The 21,626-nt window shown below is 38.3% G+C and overlaps 2 protein-coding genes across 2 annotated transcripts in view; one reads left to right on the top strand and one right to left on the bottom strand.

Annotated features, from left to right (window-relative positions):
* The window catches only part of TOPBP1 (DNA topoisomerase II binding protein 1), a 31,018-nt gene extending 17,103 nt beyond the window's left edge, over nt 1–13,915 (top strand). Inside the window, exons 15-29 of the mRNA XM_072412313.1 lie at nt 25–326; nt 875–1,048; nt 1,531–1,643; nt 2,887–3,013; nt 3,550–3,684; nt 3,773–3,875; nt 5,662–5,854; nt 6,571–6,797; nt 6,883–7,043; nt 10,381–10,486; nt 10,608–10,771; nt 11,443–11,583; nt 12,157–12,246; nt 12,336–12,497; nt 12,586–13,915. Coding sequence (XP_072268414.1) covers nt 25–326; nt 875–1,048; nt 1,531–1,643; nt 2,887–3,013; nt 3,550–3,684; nt 3,773–3,875; nt 5,662–5,854; nt 6,571–6,797; nt 6,883–7,043; nt 10,381–10,486; nt 10,608–10,771; nt 11,443–11,583; nt 12,157–12,246; nt 12,336–12,497; nt 12,586–12,714 — 2,327 coding nt within the window. The 3' untranslated portion in view covers nt 12,715–13,915. The remainder of the gene's footprint in view (nt 1–24; nt 327–874; nt 1,049–1,530; nt 1,644–2,886; nt 3,014–3,549; nt 3,685–3,772; nt 3,876–5,661; nt 5,855–6,570; nt 6,798–6,882; nt 7,044–10,380; nt 10,487–10,607; nt 10,772–11,442; nt 11,584–12,156; nt 12,247–12,335; nt 12,498–12,585) is intronic.
* A 3,162-nt stretch (nt 13,916–17,077) lies between these two features.
* The window catches only part of CDV3 (CDV3 homolog), a 12,767-nt gene continuing 8,218 nt past the window's right edge, over nt 17,078–21,626 (bottom strand). The window contains exon 5 of the mRNA XM_072413375.1: nt 17,078–20,553. Within this exon, the coding sequence (XP_072269476.1) occupies nt 20,427–20,553 (127 nt within the window). The 3' untranslated portion in view covers nt 17,078–20,426. The remainder of the gene's footprint in view (nt 20,554–21,626) is intronic.

Raw genomic sequence — 21,626 nt, 5'->3', positions numbered from 1 at the left:
TGATTTCATACTTTGCTTTTTCAGATAATGAAGAGAGTTTTGTAAGTCAGACATATAAACCAGTAGTAGCAAGACCATCACTGGATACACCGGACCGTCCAGCAGTTAAGTGTCCAGAGGCCCTGAAGAAATCTGCAGTGACCCCACTGGATATGAATCGATTCCAGAGCAAGGCATTCCAGTCTGTACTCTCAAGGCACAACAAAAAGGTTCCAACACCTGGTGGTGAACCTAAATTACCACAGAGGGAACCATCTCTTCATCTTGACACACCTTCAAAATTTTTGTGCAGAGATAAACTATTCAAGCCAACATTTGATGTTAAGGTATCACATTTTTTTGTGTACTTGTAGTGACCTCTGCTATAACTAATCTGTTTCTGAGGTATACAATACCGCTGCAGTACAATGTTGTGCCTACATCCAACCAGAAGCCTTCAATGCCTTTTGGTGCACTTGTTACATTGAAGGGCAAAGCAACTGGTTCCCTTTAGTACAACATGCTTTCCAATCAATACACCTATTGTTTCCCCCCAAACAACAATTTTCTAAAAGATATATTACATTGAGAAGTTGAAGACATAAAAATATTTTACTTCTTGATGATTGGCCCAGTGTTATTACATGCTCCTTGATACCCAAGCTGTTTTTCTTTAAGTTTTAACCATACCAAAACTACATATTTATCATTTTAACAGATTTCTAGTCTACATGGCTTGCTTCTCTCTCTTTTTTTTTTTTTTTTTTTTTTTATTCCATTATTAGTTTTTCATTAATAGAGTTATAAACCTTCTTTATAGATCTTATTTTGCTTTATAGTTCATCTCTGTCATAACTGCACACAAAAACATTCATGCTAAAACTTAAAATTACAGGAAGCTCTTGCAGCTTTGGAAACTCCAGGTGGTCCTAACCAGAAGAACAAAACCCAGAGCACTCCCTTGTCAGAAGTGATTGGCAGAAACCTTCAGTTAGCTCTTGCAAACAGCAACCGCCAAACTGCAGCAATTACAGCTAGTCCTCAGCTAAAAATGGCTGAACACAGACAAGTAAGTATTTTTCCTGTAATAATTACCTGTGTAGAATGGTTAACATTAGTGCATTTTAAATAGATGTGTTCAGTATTTAATTGCATAAATGCCCCATATTACATTTTTGGTATATATTAGAAAATGTGAATAGTTATCATTATGTTTTTTTAATTTTTTAATTTTCATTATCATTTAGCTGAAATGTTTACTGAGTAAGGTTAAAAAAATGAAAGTGTATAAGTGGGGCAATGACTGCAGTTAGTGGTAAAACATTTATGCCCAAAAGTTATAGGGATTTTCCTTCTAGTGCTCTTGCTCTACCTTTGATTATGCTCAGTTCAGCATCAATTTACAGTAAGTATTACTCTGATCATCTTGGTTATAACTACATAAGGATTGGGGTGTATTTAGTTTATTTCAATAACAAGCAGTCTTTGTTCGTAAAAATCATTTGCAATGCATTGTACTTGTTATTGATAATTCCATTTTTTGGTTTAAAGGTAAATGAGGAACCCAGAATTCTCAGTGATGTAGTTATTTGTGTAAGCAAGAAGCTTAGCAAAAAGCAGGGAGAACTCAATGCTGCAGCTGCTTCACTTGGAGCAGAGTACAGGTACAGCACCAGGGAAAATGTATTTGTGTGTTGTATGATTGGGGCAGTGAATGTTTTCTTCCCACATTCCGAAAACATGCAGTTAGGGTTAATTGGCTTCCCTCACAATTGGCCTTACACTGTATTAGAGATTAACATACATAAAGACATTAACATATGACAGAGCAAAGGAGAAGTGGCAACGCAAACAGCATTCCTCAGGACTTTTTAGGCATCTTGAATAATTTGTAATCATCAAAATTTGCATAAAAACATAAAATACTAATTTATTCAAAACATCATTAAAAACAAAATGCATAAAAGACATATTGACCACTGTGCAGCATTTTTGAGTATCTATTCTTTATATGTTAAATATACATTCTACGCGTTTCGCATAGAATGAAGCAGACTGCGCTCCACGAAAAGCATAGACTGTATATTTAACATATATAGAATAGAGACACAAAAATGCTGCACAGTGGTCAATATGTCTTTTATGTATTTTTAATGATGTTTTGAGTAAACTAGTATTTTATGGTTTTATGCAAATTGTGATGATTACGAATTATTTGAGATGCCTAAAAAGGCATGAGGAATGCTTGTTTATGCTAATAAGGATATGGCATAATATGTGAAAATCCTAGGAGGGTGAATTACATATATAGTGTTTCGTAAACATATGACTATGGTAGGGACATTACTTTGTGAGCCCCTTTGAGGTACAGCTAGTGACATGACTGTGGACTTGGTAAAGCTCTGTGTAATATGCCGGCGCTATATAAATACTGTAGTAAAAAGAATAACATTAATAAAGCTTTAGGCTAAAAAGGGAAGAAACACCATTTAATGCAGTTGGTCCTTTAAAAATAATTACATGTATTTCACTTACAACTAACAGTGTAGATATTGCCATCCTGTCATCCCTTGGGCAATACAAGGGCTAGTTGAGCTCTGGTGCATGCATGTGTGCAGACATGTAACTTGATAGGAGGAAAGAACAGAGTTTGATTAATGTGTTACTTCTCCTTCATTGTCCTGTCAACATGTTGTAGCCAAGGTGGGTTCACCAATGTCTTGCCTAACACTAACAAACTATAGAGAAAGTAAGGTATTTTCTGTGTAGAAGTGTGTGTGTATGAATATCGCAAAAATAGCTTTCCAAAATTGCATACATGCATGTACAGTATTTCATCATTGTATTTGTCTGTTTGGATTGCAGGTTTAATTTTAATTGGGTTCTTACTAATTTTGTTTAATGCAGATGGTGCTTTGATGAAAGTGTAACACACTTTATTTATCAAGGAAAACAAAATGACACCAACCGGGAATTCAAGTCTGTAAAAGAAAGGAATGGCATCCACATTGTGTCTGAGCACTGGCTCCTGGCTGTATGTATATGTGATAATTGTGGATTTTCACAATGACATTGATAAGGCTGTTACATGTACATCATAGATTGGCTCTGGTTTTTCTATGCAATAGATTACAGTTCAGAAAGGCCACCCCTTTGTGCAGTTTGTGTCTACAAACAGTTATAACCTTAACAGGTTTGCTTTTAGGAAATGAGAAACATGACAAATGCAGAATCTAACTAGTTTTATACTTTTTGACTAATTTGCTAAATTCTAAACATAGGAAGTAATGCCTTGAACAGTATTCATGCACAAGGAGGCATGCAAAAAAGGCTATTGTTTGTTAGTAGCTTTAAACGGTCCTGTGGCATTAGTTCTTTATTTTCATGTAAAGATCATATATAGACTATTGAATAAATAATGTAGTAAGTTCAACACTTCAAATTTGCATTCTCCAGGAGTCTTTTCAACATGCATTAAGTGATTAAGTTGTTAAAACCAATAAATGACCCTATTTTTCTTGTTTTGGGGGTGGTTTTACCCCCATATCTCTGGCGTCTCATTAATAATAGTGTGCAGAAGAACAGAGGCGTGTCCCTGAATCTTTCTATCCTCACACCTACAATCCAAAAATGAGCCTGGATATCAGCACAGTTTTAGATGTACCACACAGCAGCAATAAACTTTCTACAACCTTAAAAGATAAGGTAAATCTGATAATTACCTGAGTTTGAGATATGACCCTCAGTGGTAAAAGTAAGACTGAACCTGATTTATTTAAATTTTTTATTACAGAATCATGAGCTGTTAGATGATGAACAACCTGAAATGACTGAAATTTCACCAAATTCGACAAACAAGTCTGTCAATGCTCAAAATGTTTCAAGTAATAAAGGAGGTAAATTTTATACATAACACAGAAACAAAATGTGTTCTAATAATTGTTTTCCAAAACTATGAGAAGGGGAAATTGTGAAAAAAAAAAAAAACTCCCACTTAATTTCCTATTGTACAGCCGGAAAATGTGTGTATTTGGGTTGTATATATATTCATTGAATTACCTATTTTTCTTCAGCATAATTGTTCCTATTTTGTGCTTACCTTATGAGTTTTCTTAAAGACTTTTGAAAACTATTCTGAGATTCACAATAGTAGACAACTGTGAGAAAATTTCAAAGCTACTTAATGTAGTACTAAAGTTGTTCTTGTTCTTCTTTGAATGTTCATGACCCATTCACTAAAACCCTTGCTTATCGTTTCTGTGCACCATTGTTTTATTATTTAAGCCTGTTGGGGAAAATGTCTATTTTAGGGTAGAAATAGCTGTAAATGTTAAAATCCTTATTATTAACCTCCTGGGCGGTTACCCTGAGTCTAGTTTGGGGTAAAAAAAACTTGCTGAAAGCATTTAGGCTTGGGGTAGCTAAAAAAGAATCAAGCGTTGCTTACCTGGTGCCGCTGGCATCCTCCAGTGTGCTGTCATGGGATCCTGTCCTCCAGCAGGGTTCTCCAGTGTCGTCTTCTCGGACGGATCCCCGTGTTCTCCTTCCCCCACCGTTCGCATATGCGTCCCTTGGCAATTCCTGATGACGGTGCGTGCGCCCGTCGACATAGCAGGTAATTCGATTCAATACAAACTCCTGTACCCAATCCAATACAAAATAAACACAAAGTAATTAAAATGAATTTTTTTTTTTTTATATTGTAGACCTGTAACTTACTGAAATATGCCCAAACAAGAGTCTTCTTGATATCATGAATATAAAAAAAAGTTTGAAACACAACCATGTAAAAAAATAAATAAATTAAATAATAAAATTAAATAGAAAAACACAAAAATCAGCTTAAACAGCTTTGCTCCAAGAGAGGGAATGACAAGAAAAAAATCCGGAAGGAAACCCGGCTCTGCCTGAATGTGACGTTGGACTCTGTGCAACGATTTAAAATTTACCACACTAGGGAGGTGTTTTAGAAAAATATAGTACTATACAGTATCCAGAATTATTGCATTTTCAGTATTTTTTTTATTTATTTATGCATTTTTGTTTAAGCTGATTGTTTTTATTTAATTTTATTTTCAAATAAATTTATTTAAATTATTATTTATTTATTTTTTTACATGATTGTGTATTTCAAACTTTTTTATATTTAGGATATCTATTAGAGCAGGCATGTGGGCAAACTACGGCCCCCGGGCCATACGCAACCCAATTGGGATGTTTCTCCGGCCCTTTGGCTGTTCCACGGTTCTGGCCAGTGCCACCCCGTAAAGGATCAGGAGAAGGACCCTGCTGGGGGGGCGCACCAGCCAGAGCCGCGGAACACCTTCCCCTGGATCTTAGCCTGCGATGGCTGGGTGGGGTTATCCCATCATGATGTTACGTCATGATGGCATAACCCCGCCCATTCTACCATAGACCCGGCTCCTCCAGCAAATTTTTTTTCAAATTGTGACCCCTGACTAAAAAAGTTTGCCCACCCCTGTACAAGACCCTTCTTTGGACATATTTCGATAAGTTACAGGTCTACAATATAAAAAAAAAAAAATCATGAAAAACAGTGTACTGCTGCTTTTGGTACAGAAACCCACCCGTTAGTGAAACGCCCAGGAGGTTAATGCTGTTGAATTGTTTTGTTTTTATTTACTTTTTTGCGAAATTGCTGTTATTTTCTTTCTCTTAAAGTTCTCACACAGACATTGGAGATGAGGGAAAATTTCCAGCGACAGCTACAGGAGCTGATGTCTGCAACATCTATGGTTAAGGCTCAAGGGCAAAAATCAGTATTAAGCAGAGGAGGGTCTGATGCATCTCCCTGTACTCCAGAAGGAGTTCGTACAACACGCAATGGCAGAAGCAGAGTTTTGGAAGCACGAAGGTAACTAATTTTAGTAGTAACAATTTTTATATTGCTGTTTTTTTTATTACCAATTTATTATACTTGAGCTCATGCACACTGCATTTTCACAGCATTTGTTGTATTTAGATTTGGAGATATGTTACATGCTGGTGAGTACACACTAATATATTTACCTAGGGTGAATATCCAACATTTAAAGCGGAAGTAAAACCAAAACTAACCCAAAACAATAAAATCACACGTACCTTCAATCCCGTAGATCAGTCTGTCCGTTGGGAGGCTTCTTCCATTGGGTCCAGCGTCATCCCGGTATATGTATTCGGCCTGGTGCAGTGGGAGCCTCAGGCGTCGCAATCTTCTCTCTTCTTCAGTGTTCTTCTTCCTACGCCACCCGAGAGATCCGCAATTTTTTTTCCTATTGATAAAAGGGCTCCCAAGAAGGAGCAGCCAAGAGCTTCCCAGGATGTGTGACATAGGTATCCCAGTAGGCTCTGCACTCCCATTCATTCTTAATCGCCTAGGCAATCAAGAATTTAAAAAAATAAAAACAAAAAAAAGTTTACTTTTTTGTAAAATGGAAATTGAGTTAAGGTACGCTTTAAGTTAACATTGTTGCTTGATTGGTAAATATCTGCTGTCCCCATAAACCTTTTCTACACACTACCCATTGCAAACACATCCTAAATGCCAGAGTTCACTTACTTTGCTCTAATAATTTTCTTTTTCTCTTTCAGAAACTCTCGACAGACATTAATTGATCTGAATACAGAACCATCACAAAATGAGCACATTATTTGGGATGACCCAACTGCTAGGGAAGAAAGAGCCAAGCTGGCTAGCAATTTACAATGGCCAAACAGTCCCTCCCAGTGCACAGAATCTTTGCTGCCTCAGAAAGCTTATGGCGTTGACCAGGTCCAGTTTAAAGAATCTTTAACCGATACAGAGATCGCTGAAATCGGTAAAAACAGTTAGCAACTACTGTAGAAGATTTTGCAACATTGTCATCTGTGTGTCCTCTATTAATTTATTTTTTCACATTTCAGAGGCATGTGATCTAGATCATACCTCAGCCAGAGAAGCCTCAAATAAAGGACCAGACCTCCAGTCTCCAGTTAAAGAGGACCCTTTGATCCCCACCCCACAGGCTCCAAGCATTGCATTCCCACTTGCTAATCCCCCTGTGGCTCCTCAACCCAAAGAAATGGTACTATTTGTATGGTTTCATTTACAGCTTTCAGTTATAGTTTTCAGCTGTTTTTTTTTTAAGTTACAGAAGGTTGCATTTAATTTATCCAATACTTATTTATTTATATATTATAAAGGAGCATTTTGGAAAATTCAGGGAACTCTAAAAAGCATGTATATTGACCAGCCACTTTTTTAGGTACACTTGTTCAGTTTCCTAACCCCCCTAGCGTTCTAATTCCTGTAATTCTTAGTATTAACTCCTGGGTATGATAATTATATTTATTTATTACATTATAATCATAAATTATAATATATTAAATAAGTATAAAAAATAATGAAATAGTTTACCACAACAATGTAATTTATCAAAAATATTTCACTGAAATCAAATAATATATAATGAATGCAGATTTTAGAAAAAAAAATATTTACATTTCTAGTAGACATCCAGGGTGTATTAGATTTTGAAGCAGGGTGCTGCACAAAGTCCAACATCACAGTCGGGTTGGTGGGATGTATTCAGTGAAGTGACGAACCGGTCAGGCATTCTGGGTTGACAACGGTGGAAGCATGACCTATTGATCTATTATTATAATGGTCTATTCATAGCCACTGATGGTGTTTGGTAGTTCTTGACTATGGATTCGGAAACTTGCAAAATGAAGTCTGAATGATTCACAGGCCTCTGACTTTTTTTTCTGTACAGAATATAGGCATTCCATAGGCACTTCTCAACAAGATGCCTGAAAATCTTCTTGTAGTACTTCCTTTGCTGTTTCCTCATTGCTTGGTAGAATGTCATGGCTTGGTCAGCTCTGTTGACACCTCCCATGGTGTTGTTGTAGTCAATCACCACCTGTGGCTTCATCACTTCTTTCCCACGTTTTGTGTGTACCAGAACGGTGGAGGCATCATGGACCGTACTCATCAGGCACACATCTTTCCTGTCACGCCATCTCAGGGCCATCATCTTGCCTTTCTGCCAGGCAACAATTTCTCCTGTCTTCAGCTTCCCTTTTGCAAACATTGATGGCAGGTTGTGCTGTTTAGACCCAACGGTTCCATACACATCTGTTCTGTGTTGCAGGAGGAACTCATAAAGCTCAGGAGAGGTGTAGAAATTGTCAGTTGTGACACAATAGTCCTGATCTAGCAAGAAATAGCACTGAAGATGTTGCCAATCTGTAATGTATCTGGGGTTGAACTGTGTCCCTTTCCAGTGTAAAGTACATTGTAATCTGCTTTTAAATTTCCTGCCCCCACAATCCATCACTCCATTGCATCACCCGGAAGATGTCACATTTTGCTGGGTGATGCGAGTGGGGATGTCCCGCCCTGCCACACCCTCTGAATCCACCAACGGCTGCTTCTCGTATCACCAGGGGGATGCGAGCATCACATCTTTCGGGTGATGCGAGCAGCAACAGTAAATTCCAGGGGTGATGCCATCACCGCTGGCATCACCCCTGGAATTTATTATTGATGCTTGCATCAGCAGTTAGATGTGTTGCACAATGCAGAAATCCTGCATTGTGCATCGCATCTATTTGCTGATGCGAGCAGCAGCATGGCTGGGACCCCAGGCGGCATTTAAAAACATATTACACAGTAATCTGCTTTTAAATTTCCCGCCTGGTCCCTAACGGACAAATGCTTCGAATTCAGAGCGGAATTGTTTGATCGCCGTTGGATCTTGGGGGGGGGGGCGCAGGTAAGAGGGGCTTTTATTCTTACTCTGAGTGTGACTCAGGGTTACCGCTTTTTGCAAAAAAAAATCCACCCCGAGTGACACTAGGTATTACTGCTAGAGGCGGTTAAGGTAAATATCCAAACAGCCAATCACATGACAGTATCTCAGTGCATTTGTGCATGTAGACATTGTCAAGATGACTGTAATGAACTAAAAGCCTAGAGAGAAACCACACAGAGACTAATCACAAGCAACCAACACCTCAGGGGTTTAGTAAAGGGTCTTAGATATAGAGACACACAAAGGAAACAGACTGGAGTAGGGCATACTGAAGAAACACAGAAAGGGGTACAGGTCCAGAAAAAACATAAAAGGGTTCGGGGGGTGTCTCCTGGCAATCAAACGCCAAGTCCCAAAAGTTCCCAGCATGTCTTATAAGTGAAAGCACCACATTTCCGCTCAGTCCTTAGCTGATTTAGAAATCGAACACACTGCAGATCCCAGCAGTAATTGTACCGGCTGAGCTGTATGCTCAGATTTAGTTGACACCCACCCTTTGCGTAGCAGATCCTGGAAGTATGCAGACAGAGCCCTGCCTCATTACAGGCTCTGATCTGCCAGTCCAAAAGATGATCCACTATTTTGCCCCCCTCGGACCTTTAATCGGGTTCCAAGTCACAGGCATGAGAGCAGAGGGGGAGGGGGTGTGCACTGGCTGTTGCTGAAGATGTTCAGTGAGCGACCATTCCCTGGCTAAAAATGCTTTCTTGAGGTTGTTCAAGCTGATTGGAAACAGTAACTGAAATAACCACTTGTTACAATTGAGGTATGCAGAAAAGCATTTTTGAATGTACAACCTTAAAGCAGATGGTGGAGACTACTTTGGGTCCTGCTCCTGTGAGCTATGAACAGGCATCTGAGGCTAGAGTTTGCAGAGGATCGTAAAAATTAAATAAGAGCGGATAAGACATTGCCCGGTCTTAAGTTTCAATTTCTGCTTTACCAGTCAGATGGTGAGGTCAGAATTTGGCAACATTATAAAAACATGGGTCAGTTCTGCCATTTAGCAGCAGTCCTGGCTGTTGGTGGTATGCCGTATGGGTGACGTTTTCGGTCACACTTTGGGCTCCTTAGTACCTAATGAGCTTTGTTTGTTTAGTGGGGTTTAGTTTGGCTATTTGAAAATTTGATGACTGCCATTGCTGTTTTACAAAAAATGCTGGCTCCTTAAATGTTATGCTGATCTATTGAATTCTGAATTGCTAACCTGGAACAAGCAGTCAGATCTGGTGTTTTAACTTTAATATGACTGATTGGCAGGCTTTTTGTGGGCAAATGAGGCTATAAAGTCTCGTCTATCATTTTTTTTTTAATTTTATTTCTTTTTGCGTACACTAAGCTGCCCAGGCATGGCTCAGTGTACAAGCTCAGCATGTTACTATGCTAAGATGAGGTATTTTCCAATTACATGGGCAGGGCATGTCATCTCTACATCACCAATGAAGATAGCCAAAGATTTGTTTTTCTCTGCTCTTCCTTTACTGACATAATGAGCATGCTTATGTAATCCTTGAATGTGTGTTTTTGGAAAGATACTTCAGAAGAAAGATGTTTTTTTTTCTTATGTTGATGCACATTTGGTGACTGGTTTATTTGATTACAGAATGAGAAACCTACAGAAGATAAAAAAGAAAAGGAACGAAGATTTCAGCTTTCTTCACTAAATCCTCAGGAAAGAATCGACTACTCTCAGCTCATTGAGGAACTAGGTAAATTAATAGCATTTGCTTAATTATTTTCTCAACCTCACTAACATGCTCACTCATACTATGCCCTGTTTATGATTAAAAAACAAAACAAAAAAAAAATGATATCCTTCTTTGTTTCCAGGTGGAATAGTCATAGATAAGCAGTTCTTTGATCCAAGTTGTACTCACATTATTGTTGGCCATCCCCTCCGCAACGAGAAGTATCTTGCTTCAATGGCTGCTGGAAAGTGGGTGCTTCATCGGTCCTATTTGGAGGCCTGTCGGACTGCAAAACGCTTCATGCAGGTTTGTTTTACCTGTACTGCTGTCTCATCTGTAAGGGAATTTTTACAAATTGTAACATTTTTCTTGTATCAGAATGCTATGTTAAAGAGATTGTATTGCCTTGCACATACAAAGTGGCAGAGTGTCTTTAATCCTACACATACATGCCCATTTCAAATATTCACAGTGGGTTTTTTTTTCCTGATAATCCTCTGTCACAGTTGCAGTTAAATACCAAGTGTCAAAGTTTATAGGGAGTGATCACAATGCCTCCTATATCATGTCACAGTGTTTAGGCCTAGCACTGCCTAATGGGAGGAGGTATTTTGCAGAGGCTGCAGTAGAAGAAGAAACATCAGGGAGGTGCTGTAATGGTGAGTATAACTAGGTCTAGGATGGGATTAAGCAGACCCTTTTACTTTGCCATTAATTAGATCCCTTTAGGGAAAAAAATAATCCTAATAAAAGTCATAAACTGACAAATGTTAGCTATAATTGTCTTCTGTTGTATAGGAAATTAAATAGGAATGTGCTTTATTGAAGTGACAACATATGTTGAAATGTGCAACAGCGTTGGGCAACTTGTGACAAAACAGATAAATGATTTATGCTACCAAAACATATTCTTTTTTTTTTTTTGTTATATTTATTGTTTTTCCTTTATTGATGTATACATGTGTTTTTCCTTTTAGGAGGATGAGTATGAGTGGGGAAGCAGCTCAATACTGAATGCTATTAGTAGGATCCCCCCCCAGCAGAGGTTGCTAGCAGAGGCAGCAATGCGATGGAGGAAAAGGCTGCAACGAATAAAGCAAGAGATGGGCACTGAAGAGGTATAGTCACTGAATGGCAGTTTGTAACAGGCAATGTATCCTGGCCTGCTAATGTATAAATAGACTTGGCAGCAGAAATGTATTAAATTGCAGCTTACTTGCTTGTCACCTGGATATCCTAAGGTGACAAGACTCGCAGAGTGTACTATATCTTTGATGAAGAACTTCAAGGTCATACCATTTACAACATTAGAATATAGCTGAACTTAAGCTGTGTACACTTGTGCAATAATTATCGTTGAAAACGAACAACTAACAACTGGTCGTCCGATAATCGTATATAATCGTTAGTCGTTCGTTTTCCAACGACAAATATTGCACGTGTGTACCTAGCTTTAGGTTTGATATGATATGCATAATCCCTTTGTTTCGGGAAACTTCCAAATTCTTTTAGCAGAATATTATTATATGAGCCAAATAAAAGTGTTCACTAATAGGCTTTATATAGTCCTATGCCTCCCTAAGACTTCATTTAGGTTTTTTGTTTTGAGTGTGCAAGTGACTGCTGCTTTCTGTTCCTCTTCATTATTTAGTCCTGTACTACCATTTTAACCTTTTTTTAAACATTTGCAGGGAGCATTCAGTGGATGGAAAGTTATATTAAATGTTGACCAGGCAAAAGAGGCTGGCTTCAGACGTCTCCTTCAATCTGGTGGAGCCAAGGTATGTACCTGTATCTAAGAAACGTTTATATTTAACTCCTGTCTAATGCCATTTTATGTTTAGATTTTTTTCCTTTTATGTGTATGTAGGTGTTTGTTGGCCACTCATCCTCTCTGTTTAAGGAGACCACACACCTCTTTGCTGACTTTGCAAAACTAAAACCAGAAGATGCCAAGGTCAGTGTGGCAGAGGCTGCAGCACAAGGAGTGAACTGTTTAAAACCAGAGTACATTGCAGATTACCTAATGAAGGTTTGTCTAATAAGCAATATTATTCAACTAATGTCTGATCCTTGGTTGTAGAACATAATCCACTTTAAAACTATTTCTTTCTTCTTAGGAACATCCACCTCCTGCCAGCAACTACTGCCTTCCTGATGCAATCGCCTATCTTCAGGTGGCAGGGAATTCTCGGAAGAGGAAAAACTCCGGGGACACCACTGATGTAAAACGGTCCAAGCTGTATTAAACAAGGATTTTACCATTACCCTTTATTTATAATTCTGTACATGTTGTCTTATATCTGTAAATGTGTAAAATGAAATAGCAATTTAATTATCAACTGAGTCTTTTTCAAATGATAAACCAGGTAGAATTTGGAGGTGCTAATACCCTGGTATGTCATATTGGAGCAAGAAATGTGTTGTACACTCGGATATCATATCTATTCCTGGTGGAAAGCATCATGGAATAGTTTCACACAGAAGACTTTCTTCACAGACCAAATGTGGGGTCATGTCTGACATTTTTAATGTAAAGTGAGTCTGTAACTAGACTGTGATAATACAATTGCAGCTTAGAAAGTAGTATCATTTATTTTAAAGTTCTTTAGCTGCTTGTTAAACCTGTGAAATGACTAGCCTGGGCACAGATTCCCTTTTAAAGGGTAGCTTGGATGATTAAGTAAAGGTAGAACCTCTTCAGAGCTTTTTTTTTTTTTGTTAAGAGATTTCCTATCCCTGAGAGAGGGGAAATCTTACTCAGGGGAAAGTAAGAAGTTAGAGAGAAAACTTCCTCAATAGGAACAAGCTTTCTGTGTGGTCACTAGGACAAGAAGTTATAATAAAAAAGGAAGGATTTCTTCTAACACTGGACAGAGGATCTGACCCTTCCTTACATCATTTACTGATCTTTCAGTTAAAAAATTATTAAAGATATAATTCAGAAGCTTCTGAAAATACCAGGAAAGAATTGATATAAAATGTGCTGTAACTGATACACTTTGAGTCAGCTTTAAGCTCCTTTGTGTCTGTAGTGAGTCAATGTATGGTAATGGTAATCTGAGTACCTGTAGCATATATGTAGACTGTCCCTGTGTTTTTGTAAATATGACTGAATTCTAATATTGAAAGTAAACATTCTAAAATATATAAACAGAATGGTTTCTATATATGCTCAATAATGCAACTTTATTGTTGTCTGTTCATAGCACTTTTAATGGGGGCACATTGTGAGAACAACAGACCATTGTATTGACCATTTTGAAACTGTGAGTTTACAGATGAAATTGCAATGTTTGACTGCATGAACAATGACATTGTTTTGTACATAAAGATTTTCTTTTTTAATATTTTTTATAATGCTGGTATTTACCATTTATGTACATGTTTATAAAACACTATCTCTTGATTGTAATGTTAGTATAAAGAAAATAAAAAAAACTTACTAGACATATTCTTCAACATAAATTCATTGACTTTAATATACAGTCACTCTTGGAAATTATTTTTATTAACACAATTGCATAAATGGTTGCTCTTCACTTGTAGGGAAGTTTCTAATAGATTTGGTGTGCAGGGAAAACAAAGCATGGTTTTAAGGAATAATTTTTGCACATTAAAAGCTAAAACTTTCTTCTTTAAATTTCTACATCAAATGAAACCGAAATCTTTATTTAGGAAGCATGGTGCATACCACTCACTACAGCAGGAACGTTGCAGACCAGTTCTTTACCCTTCCATTCCATTTTAGCCTCAACTTTTACTCACTGGCCGATAGATGTTCTCTATCTAGATGTTCTGCTGTTAGAATCAGGATGGATTTTGCCTATCCCAGTTCTGGTACATATGGATTTAATTCTGATAGCACTGCAAGCACACCAGAAATGGGCCCTGGGGTATGTCTTTGCACCACCTGTCATACAATTTTTTTAACAATGGCCCTAATTTATTGAAGCTATCCATGATATCATGGGTGAATCTGGGTAATCCTTCAAACCTGAAATGGATCTGCTCCAGGATTGAAAACATTTGCCAGCTAATAGCAAATGATTTGTAGGAAATCACACAGTTTCAATCATATCTTTTAAAGTCTTGGTCAGTTGTAATAAATTGAACCTTGTGATTTTGTACCTTGTGAAATCTGTGTACTAGAAGTGGAATAGCCTGCATGCAATGGTTGACTGGATCAAAGAAGAGTTAATCCCAAGTGTGATTCGGGGTGGATTTTACCTGCAAAAAGGGGTATTCCTAAATCATACTCGGGGTAGCTTTAAACTAAGAAAAAAAACCCCACTTACCTTTCTCTGTTGTGCCCGTCGTCCTGCTTGTCTTTGCAGGTCCTGGGGACCGGCGAATGCAGCGATGATCTCTCTGGTTTTCCCGGTGACGTTGGTATGGGCGGATCACCAGGAAATTCAAATAAATTTCTATTGGATTTAATACAAATATTGAGTCCAATACAAAGACATATTTATATAATATATATGCTACTGTACACTTACATGTTTAAATATTTTTTTTAAGATGTGTTTTATTTCAAGTTTATTAAAAATCATTGCGATATGCCTAAAAATTATAGCCTACAATGGAAAATCATTTCCATGCAAAAAATTGTACCACTTTTTGCATGGAAATTTGCACTTAAGCACAGTACAATAAACCTTTTTAATTTGAGGAGGGTTGCAAAATGCTATCTTCCTATAGGATGTATTCTCTTTATATCCCTTAGTATGATTGTAAGACACTGCTTTGAGGGCGATGCTTGGGGTTTCCATTTCCATTCCTTAACATTCTGAGCCTGAATTTTTTTCTTCCTTCTACAGAATACTGTCAAGGCTCAGGTCTCAGCCTTGGGTAGTTTTTTTTTTTTCAAGCCTGTTTTCATCTCAGCCCTTGTACATGTGCTACCATCAGATTCTCTTTGCATAAGTCTTGGAGCTAACAATAGCTTTATCCAGCAAGGCCACCTTCTCCTATTTCCACTTAACCAACTATTGCATTGCAAATGTTTAATCTTTTCTTTTTGACAAGGCCTATTCCATTGTCACCAAATACGAGGCTGTCCCCAGCTTGGTAAAGAAATCTGGCTTTGGAGTTTGCAGAAGTCCTTTGTTCTTGTCTCATGACAGATAACATGTCATGGGAAAAAATAAACATCCTAGAGACTCAATTTTGTGGTATTTTCAGCTTTAGGACACCTTTGAGGGGTCCTCTGATCCAGATTTTAAGGCACCATGGTTGTCAATAGCAACATCAACCACCAGAAAGAAACCAGAGAGCAGCAAAGGAAACCATACAAGAAATTGGCTTGGGCAGAACTGCAGAATCCAGGCGTTGACATTTGGCAGACAGATTTCCTTTGCTGGCAATTCTTATAACTGGGAGAGCAGCTCCCAACACTGAAGGTGTTCAAGGACCTGTTTTGCAGCGTTGCAGGGTTTTTTTTTCAGAGAGCAGTTCCTTGTCATTCCAATCAATAGCTCTTTGCACTATCTCAAGGTGGCATTGACAAACCCCCTGTTCAGGCCTCTGGCCTCAGGGATTTCCTGCTCACGATTACTCCATTAAAGCTGCGTACACACGGCAAATTTTTCTCGCCCGATAATCGATATCGGCCAATTATCGGGCGAAAATCTGCCGTGTGTACAGTCGGTCGTCGTCCATCGTCCGACGACCGTCCTGGTGGATCCATGGACGATGGACGACGACCGATCCTAATGAAAGGGAAGGGGAGAGCGCGCAGCAGGGTGCCGCTCCGTCGCTCTCCCCCTCCCCTCTCCATAGAGCATGAACGGTGCTGTATGTACAGCATCGTTCATGCATCTTGCAGTCTTTTCTCGTTGGAAAGGATCGTGAAAGATCCTTTCCAACGAGAAAAATTGCAGGTGTGTACGCAGCTTTAGTCTCCTTGAGCCTCTTTGGTGTTTAAGTAGATTTTCCATATGTGTATAGCTACAACTTGAGAAGTGAATAGAGGACCCAATTTGCCAGGTGGACATTTTTCTCATCTAATGGATCTGGGCTGCAAGATTTTTTGAGTTACAGGCAGTAAACAAGTCCAGTTTACAGTGGGCCTATTAGCAATTATTGTTTGTTCTGTTACTTACTCCTCAAAGGTTTAAAACTTCCTGAGTTTTTGTATTCCTTTTAATAAAATCTCTTTTCAGTCTTTGGGAAATGGGGTGGGGGTAGGGGGTGTCTCTCCCTTCTCTCTTCATGATCCCACCCTCTTTACCACTACTAAACCAAAACATGCTGCTTGGAGGAGGGGTTATACCTCAAGATAGCCCAGTTTGTTCTCCAGTGTCAAAGCTACAGCAGCATTAAAGACTTCATTTGTCCCTTAATAGACAAACAAAAGAAAACAGATTGTTGGCAAGACGATAACAAGGTCTTGATTTTAAGTTGCAAAGGTACAAATCCTAGTTATGTATAATCCAGATGCATTTGTGGCCTGCATGCAGGCAATCTAGGAGCAGATAATACTGCCAGCACCATATGCCAGGCTGCAAGAAGCAGCACAACAAAGCAAGCAGATGTATAGTTAAACCAACATGCAGATGTACTACAATATAAATAAAATAACAATTACAGGACAATGCAGTCACACACTTATGGAGTTTTCAATTTTAAATTTTATTAATGTCACAGATTTTTTTTTTTTGTCCAGTCCATGCCTGAGACACCTTTTAATGGACAGTTCAACTACCCATCACACAGCATGATAAAAACCAGAGATTCACATGTTCTGTAACGTAGTCTCTAAAAATGGGACCAGAACTGCTTAAAAAAAACTTGTCTAAATTTGCCAAGTGAAAATTTACTTGTTGCAGTCTACCACACATTCCACATAAATACCTTCATCCTTTGTTTTATAAATTAGATATCTGCAATATAGACCTATTGTTGGTTGGCAACGATTTAGACTGTTCACAGTTCAGTGCAGGCTGTGAAGTACCTTCCTTGTACTCTCTAAGCGCAATTCAAAAAATCTAAAATATTCTGGAACAAAAAAAAATATAGGGAGGATCAGTTGATAATTAAAATTTCAGCATTTAATGGAAAGCCTTAGGTGTTTGATACTTGCAAAGGAAGAAAAAATGCTTAGGGAAAGGGGGATGGTAAATTATGGAACACTAATACCTGTCATTTCAGGTAACAAAAACACTGACCAAGCTGACTCTTGAAGGTTCATCTATACACAGACCTTGCTCAAAGAATTTAATTAAAAATATACAAGCAATGTAAAAGCCATTCCATTCTATGACCAGGGGTAAAATGCCAGATCAGTATTCAGTCACAAGCAACAGAACAGATATTTCTCAATTTTTCCCATTAGTTATTACATTTCAAAGAAGCACACCAGCTAAAATGCAGTATACTCAAATCACAAGCATTGTTCTTGGCATCTACTATGGCAGTCACATCCTTTTCAGAATCCAGCCATCCTTTTCAGAAAATTGCTACAGATCTACTGGTAAGTCAAATATAGTAAAAGATATGCGCAGGGCCCCACATGATAGATCCATACAAAAGTCAGTGTTCACTAAATAGGAATTCCAAAAAAAGCAAACCTGTAGGAGGAGAAATATTGACTTTTTAAAGTGATGAACAACTCCCCCCCCCCCCCATCACACCACCAATAAAAAACAAAAAAAAAAAACATTAAATTTACTTTACTCTAAAAACCATTTTGTTGTAATTACCAGCCATGATTTACATTCACTGAATTGGCTCTTTTTACTCAATGACATGAAAAGCTGACAGTAGGAGCTCACACACACAACAGAGCACTGGATGATGCCAGCAGTGACACCCCATTTATGTAGCAATAATTATCACCAATCCTCTCGGCCTCCCCAAGTTTGCTAAAAAGTAAGTATGCAGGTTCCTGGGAAAAGGTGGGGAAAGAAGTGGGTGCATAACTTCTACTGCTGCAAGATATCAAAGGTCTTCTGAACTGTCAGCACATACTTCTCATTACATGGGTCTCTTCATTCACTTACACTTTTTATAATGTAGCAAATAAACACATGTTTTAAACATTCCCCACTGTTATGCCACTGTATTCCTTGTCACTAAAATCTACTATATTGAAATCAGAAAATCACTGCTTACATATTAACTTCCATGTGCTCTGGAGCAACAAATGAAACGCTAAGTTGTATTTTCTCTCAGAAAACCAGTTACCCATTCAATACTTTCCTCCCCCTACAGACTTGCTGTACATATCACTTGGAAAACATTTAAACTTCTGCAAATGTTAAGCTAAATTTCAGTTTAGTTGGCAAAAAATGTGCTAAGCTGAAGCATTTTTAGTCAGGCAGACTGGTGAACACTTGTCTTGTACGAGCTTTTCTGAAAAAGACTTAGAGGAGCGATGGAGTGTGTAGAATGAGTGGTTAGAGTCACAGATAAAGAAATGGTAAAGCAAGTAAAAATATGTGGTTTAGCTTTACACTGAGAAATAGGAGCGTTAAAGAACTGTTCTTTGTATAAATCAGCCATTACAAAAATTATAAATACATCTCCATACCCAACCAAAAGGCCAAAGCCTATCGAAGAAACACTATAGTTCCTGCATATAACTTTGTAAAGGCATGTTGTTTTGAAAGGACACTCATACCACAATGAATAAAGTCTTGTTCCCACAAACACTACAACTGCAGAGCAGGTTCTGCCGTGGTTCTAGCAGCTGGAACACAATTTGACAAACACAAACTCCACTAACAATGTTGCATGACACTTCAGTTCAAAGTTAAAACCATGGGAAGATCAAATGAAAAAGTTGCCATACATACAAATTAGAAGCGTTAGCTTCTTTTAACTTGGAGATTCTACATATAGTTGTGACTGTCAAAATAGGAATCTGGACATAGAATTGTAAAAATCTTTTACCCCCATATACATTTTTATTGTGCGAGATGAAACAAGTACCCAACAAGTTCTGTTATTACCCACAAGCTGGATACCATCAGCAGCTCGTGTAATTTATGACCCTTTCATGTGACAGCACTTTTGGGGAGAAATTGGAGGGATGGCGGTTTTAGACTGCTATTCTGTGCTCAGCAAAAGGAAGATCAACATATTGCAGAATAAAGAAGTTACAAGTTTGCAGTGCTCCTCAATTATGCCACAAATCTTACAAGTTGGAGTTCAATGTATCCAACAGTATTTTTTGGGAATGGTATAACGGTGGAGCGCCGTTATGGCATTGCAGTAGAAACCATGCTAGTTCCCAATATATCTGGTAGCTTTTTTTATTTTTTTTATTTTCTTGCTTTTTAACCCTTTAAAAAAGGTAACAAACTACAGCTTTGCACTAGACTATATATAGACCCATGTCAATTACCCATCTTAAGAAATAATAAAAAGACAATAATAGGGTCTTGACTAACTCCCTTTAAGGTCACTTAAATGATTGACACAAAGCAGACTATGGTAAAATGTGATGCAATGTTTTGTTTTAATAGCCATGCCCAAACAGAAAGGAGAAGGATATGGTTACCTCTCCACTTCCTGTCCCAACACAGCTATTTCCAACATACAATCTCTGCTTTATGCAAGACGGCAATCCTTGTGGTGTCCGCTATGAGCATAGCAAAACTGAGGTAGTCAACCTTGTGCAGGCTCAGCATAACAGATTTTAATGATTGCTGCTATTTCATTCTCTTTTTAGATGAGTTGTTTGAACACTGGGAATTCTTGTTCAACTGGTAGTGTCTAATAAAAGACATGTGTTCCCATGACAAGGAAGCAGGGAAGAATGCGTAGCATTGCAAGTGTTAAGGTGATTCTGTAAAGTTTTTGAACATTGTTGGATCCAGTCATTTGCATCATCCAGTGTGCTGTGCAGTAGATCAGACAGTTCAGATGATCTCGTTCAAGAGCTGTAGTTTGTGTACCTTAGTGGGCAATATATCAAAGATCTTTTTTTTTTTTAAATGTTTTTTTTAGGGCTTTACTGTTCACCTAGAACAGCATACTGGTTGTCCAACTGAAGTCGGAGAGCCTGGTTCTTTGCCGCTTCTTCTCTGGCACGGTTTTTATGCTTAACTATCTCAAAGGTCTTCTCCATTTCTTTATCTCTGTTGTGAAAACAAATGCAATCAAGATTTTAAGATATGGCCTTTTCAAAAGCAGAATACAGCATATACAATATGAAAGCAATGTTGCCTTTGCCTAAAAACATTTCTATTTATTACGATAATATTAACACTGATCTGTATGTGGCCAATGTCTCTGATGCTTGCTGGTAAAGTGCTACGGCCTTCGTCAGTCTCCAGCATCTTACAGCAGTTTTGATTTCTGCTGGGGACACAGTAGCAATCCTTGCTTCATTACAAGGCACAGCTGTGATGATAGCATGAGCAGAAGCAACCATCAACACTTCAAAAGGAACTAAAAAAAACACTGACAAGTGTCAAAAAAAAAAACAAAAAAAAAAAAAAAACCTACCTTTAATCCCGCAGGGCAGTCTGATTCATCTGAAGGTGTATGCATCGAGTCCCACGTTGTTGCGGCATCTGTCACCAAGCCGACACTCTGGGCACTGCCATCTTCTCCTCTTCTTCCTACCTCACCCGACCCAGATCCGAGATCGGGTGACGGAGGTTGGAGGAAGAAAACTTGCCGATGCAGAACGGCAAATTTTTCTCTTTGCATGAAAAGGCTCCTTCTGCTCATGCCTGAGCATCTTGTGCATGCAAGAGCCTCTCAGGATGCGTGACGTAGGTATCCAGGGAGGCTTTGCGCTCCATTTATTCTCGATCGCCTAGGTGTTTTTTTTTTTGTTTTTTAAAAAAAACAAAAAAAAAACAGGACAGAGGCTTGATTGGGGGGGTTGCATGACTTGCAGAAGAAATCTTGGGGTTATCTTAAGAGCCGAGCTGATTTGTAACATCTTGTAACTCTTTAACGACCAAGACAAAATCTGCAGCTGATTCCTTTTCCATATCAAAGCACAGCTTGCTCCAGAAGGTAATGAATGTCCAGGTTCCATTAATTTGTTTTTATTTTGCTTTGTTTGTGATTAACCCCCTAACCGCTAAGCCCGTAATTTCTCGCACTAAAAATTTTTGCTGTTTTGGTTAACCCCGTATTTTTTCGCCTACACTAAAATCCCCACTTACCTGGTCCCGCTGTGCTAATCCAGCGTCGG

This window comes from Pyxicephalus adspersus, chromosome 5 (genome assembly GCF_032062135.1).
Source record: "Pyxicephalus adspersus chromosome 5, UCB_Pads_2.0, whole genome shotgun sequence".
Classification (NCBI taxonomy): domain Eukaryota; kingdom Metazoa; phylum Chordata; class Amphibia; order Anura; family Pyxicephalidae; genus Pyxicephalus; species Pyxicephalus adspersus.
Note: the sequence above shows the minus strand (reverse complement) of the source record. Positions and strands in the feature narration are given on the sequence as shown.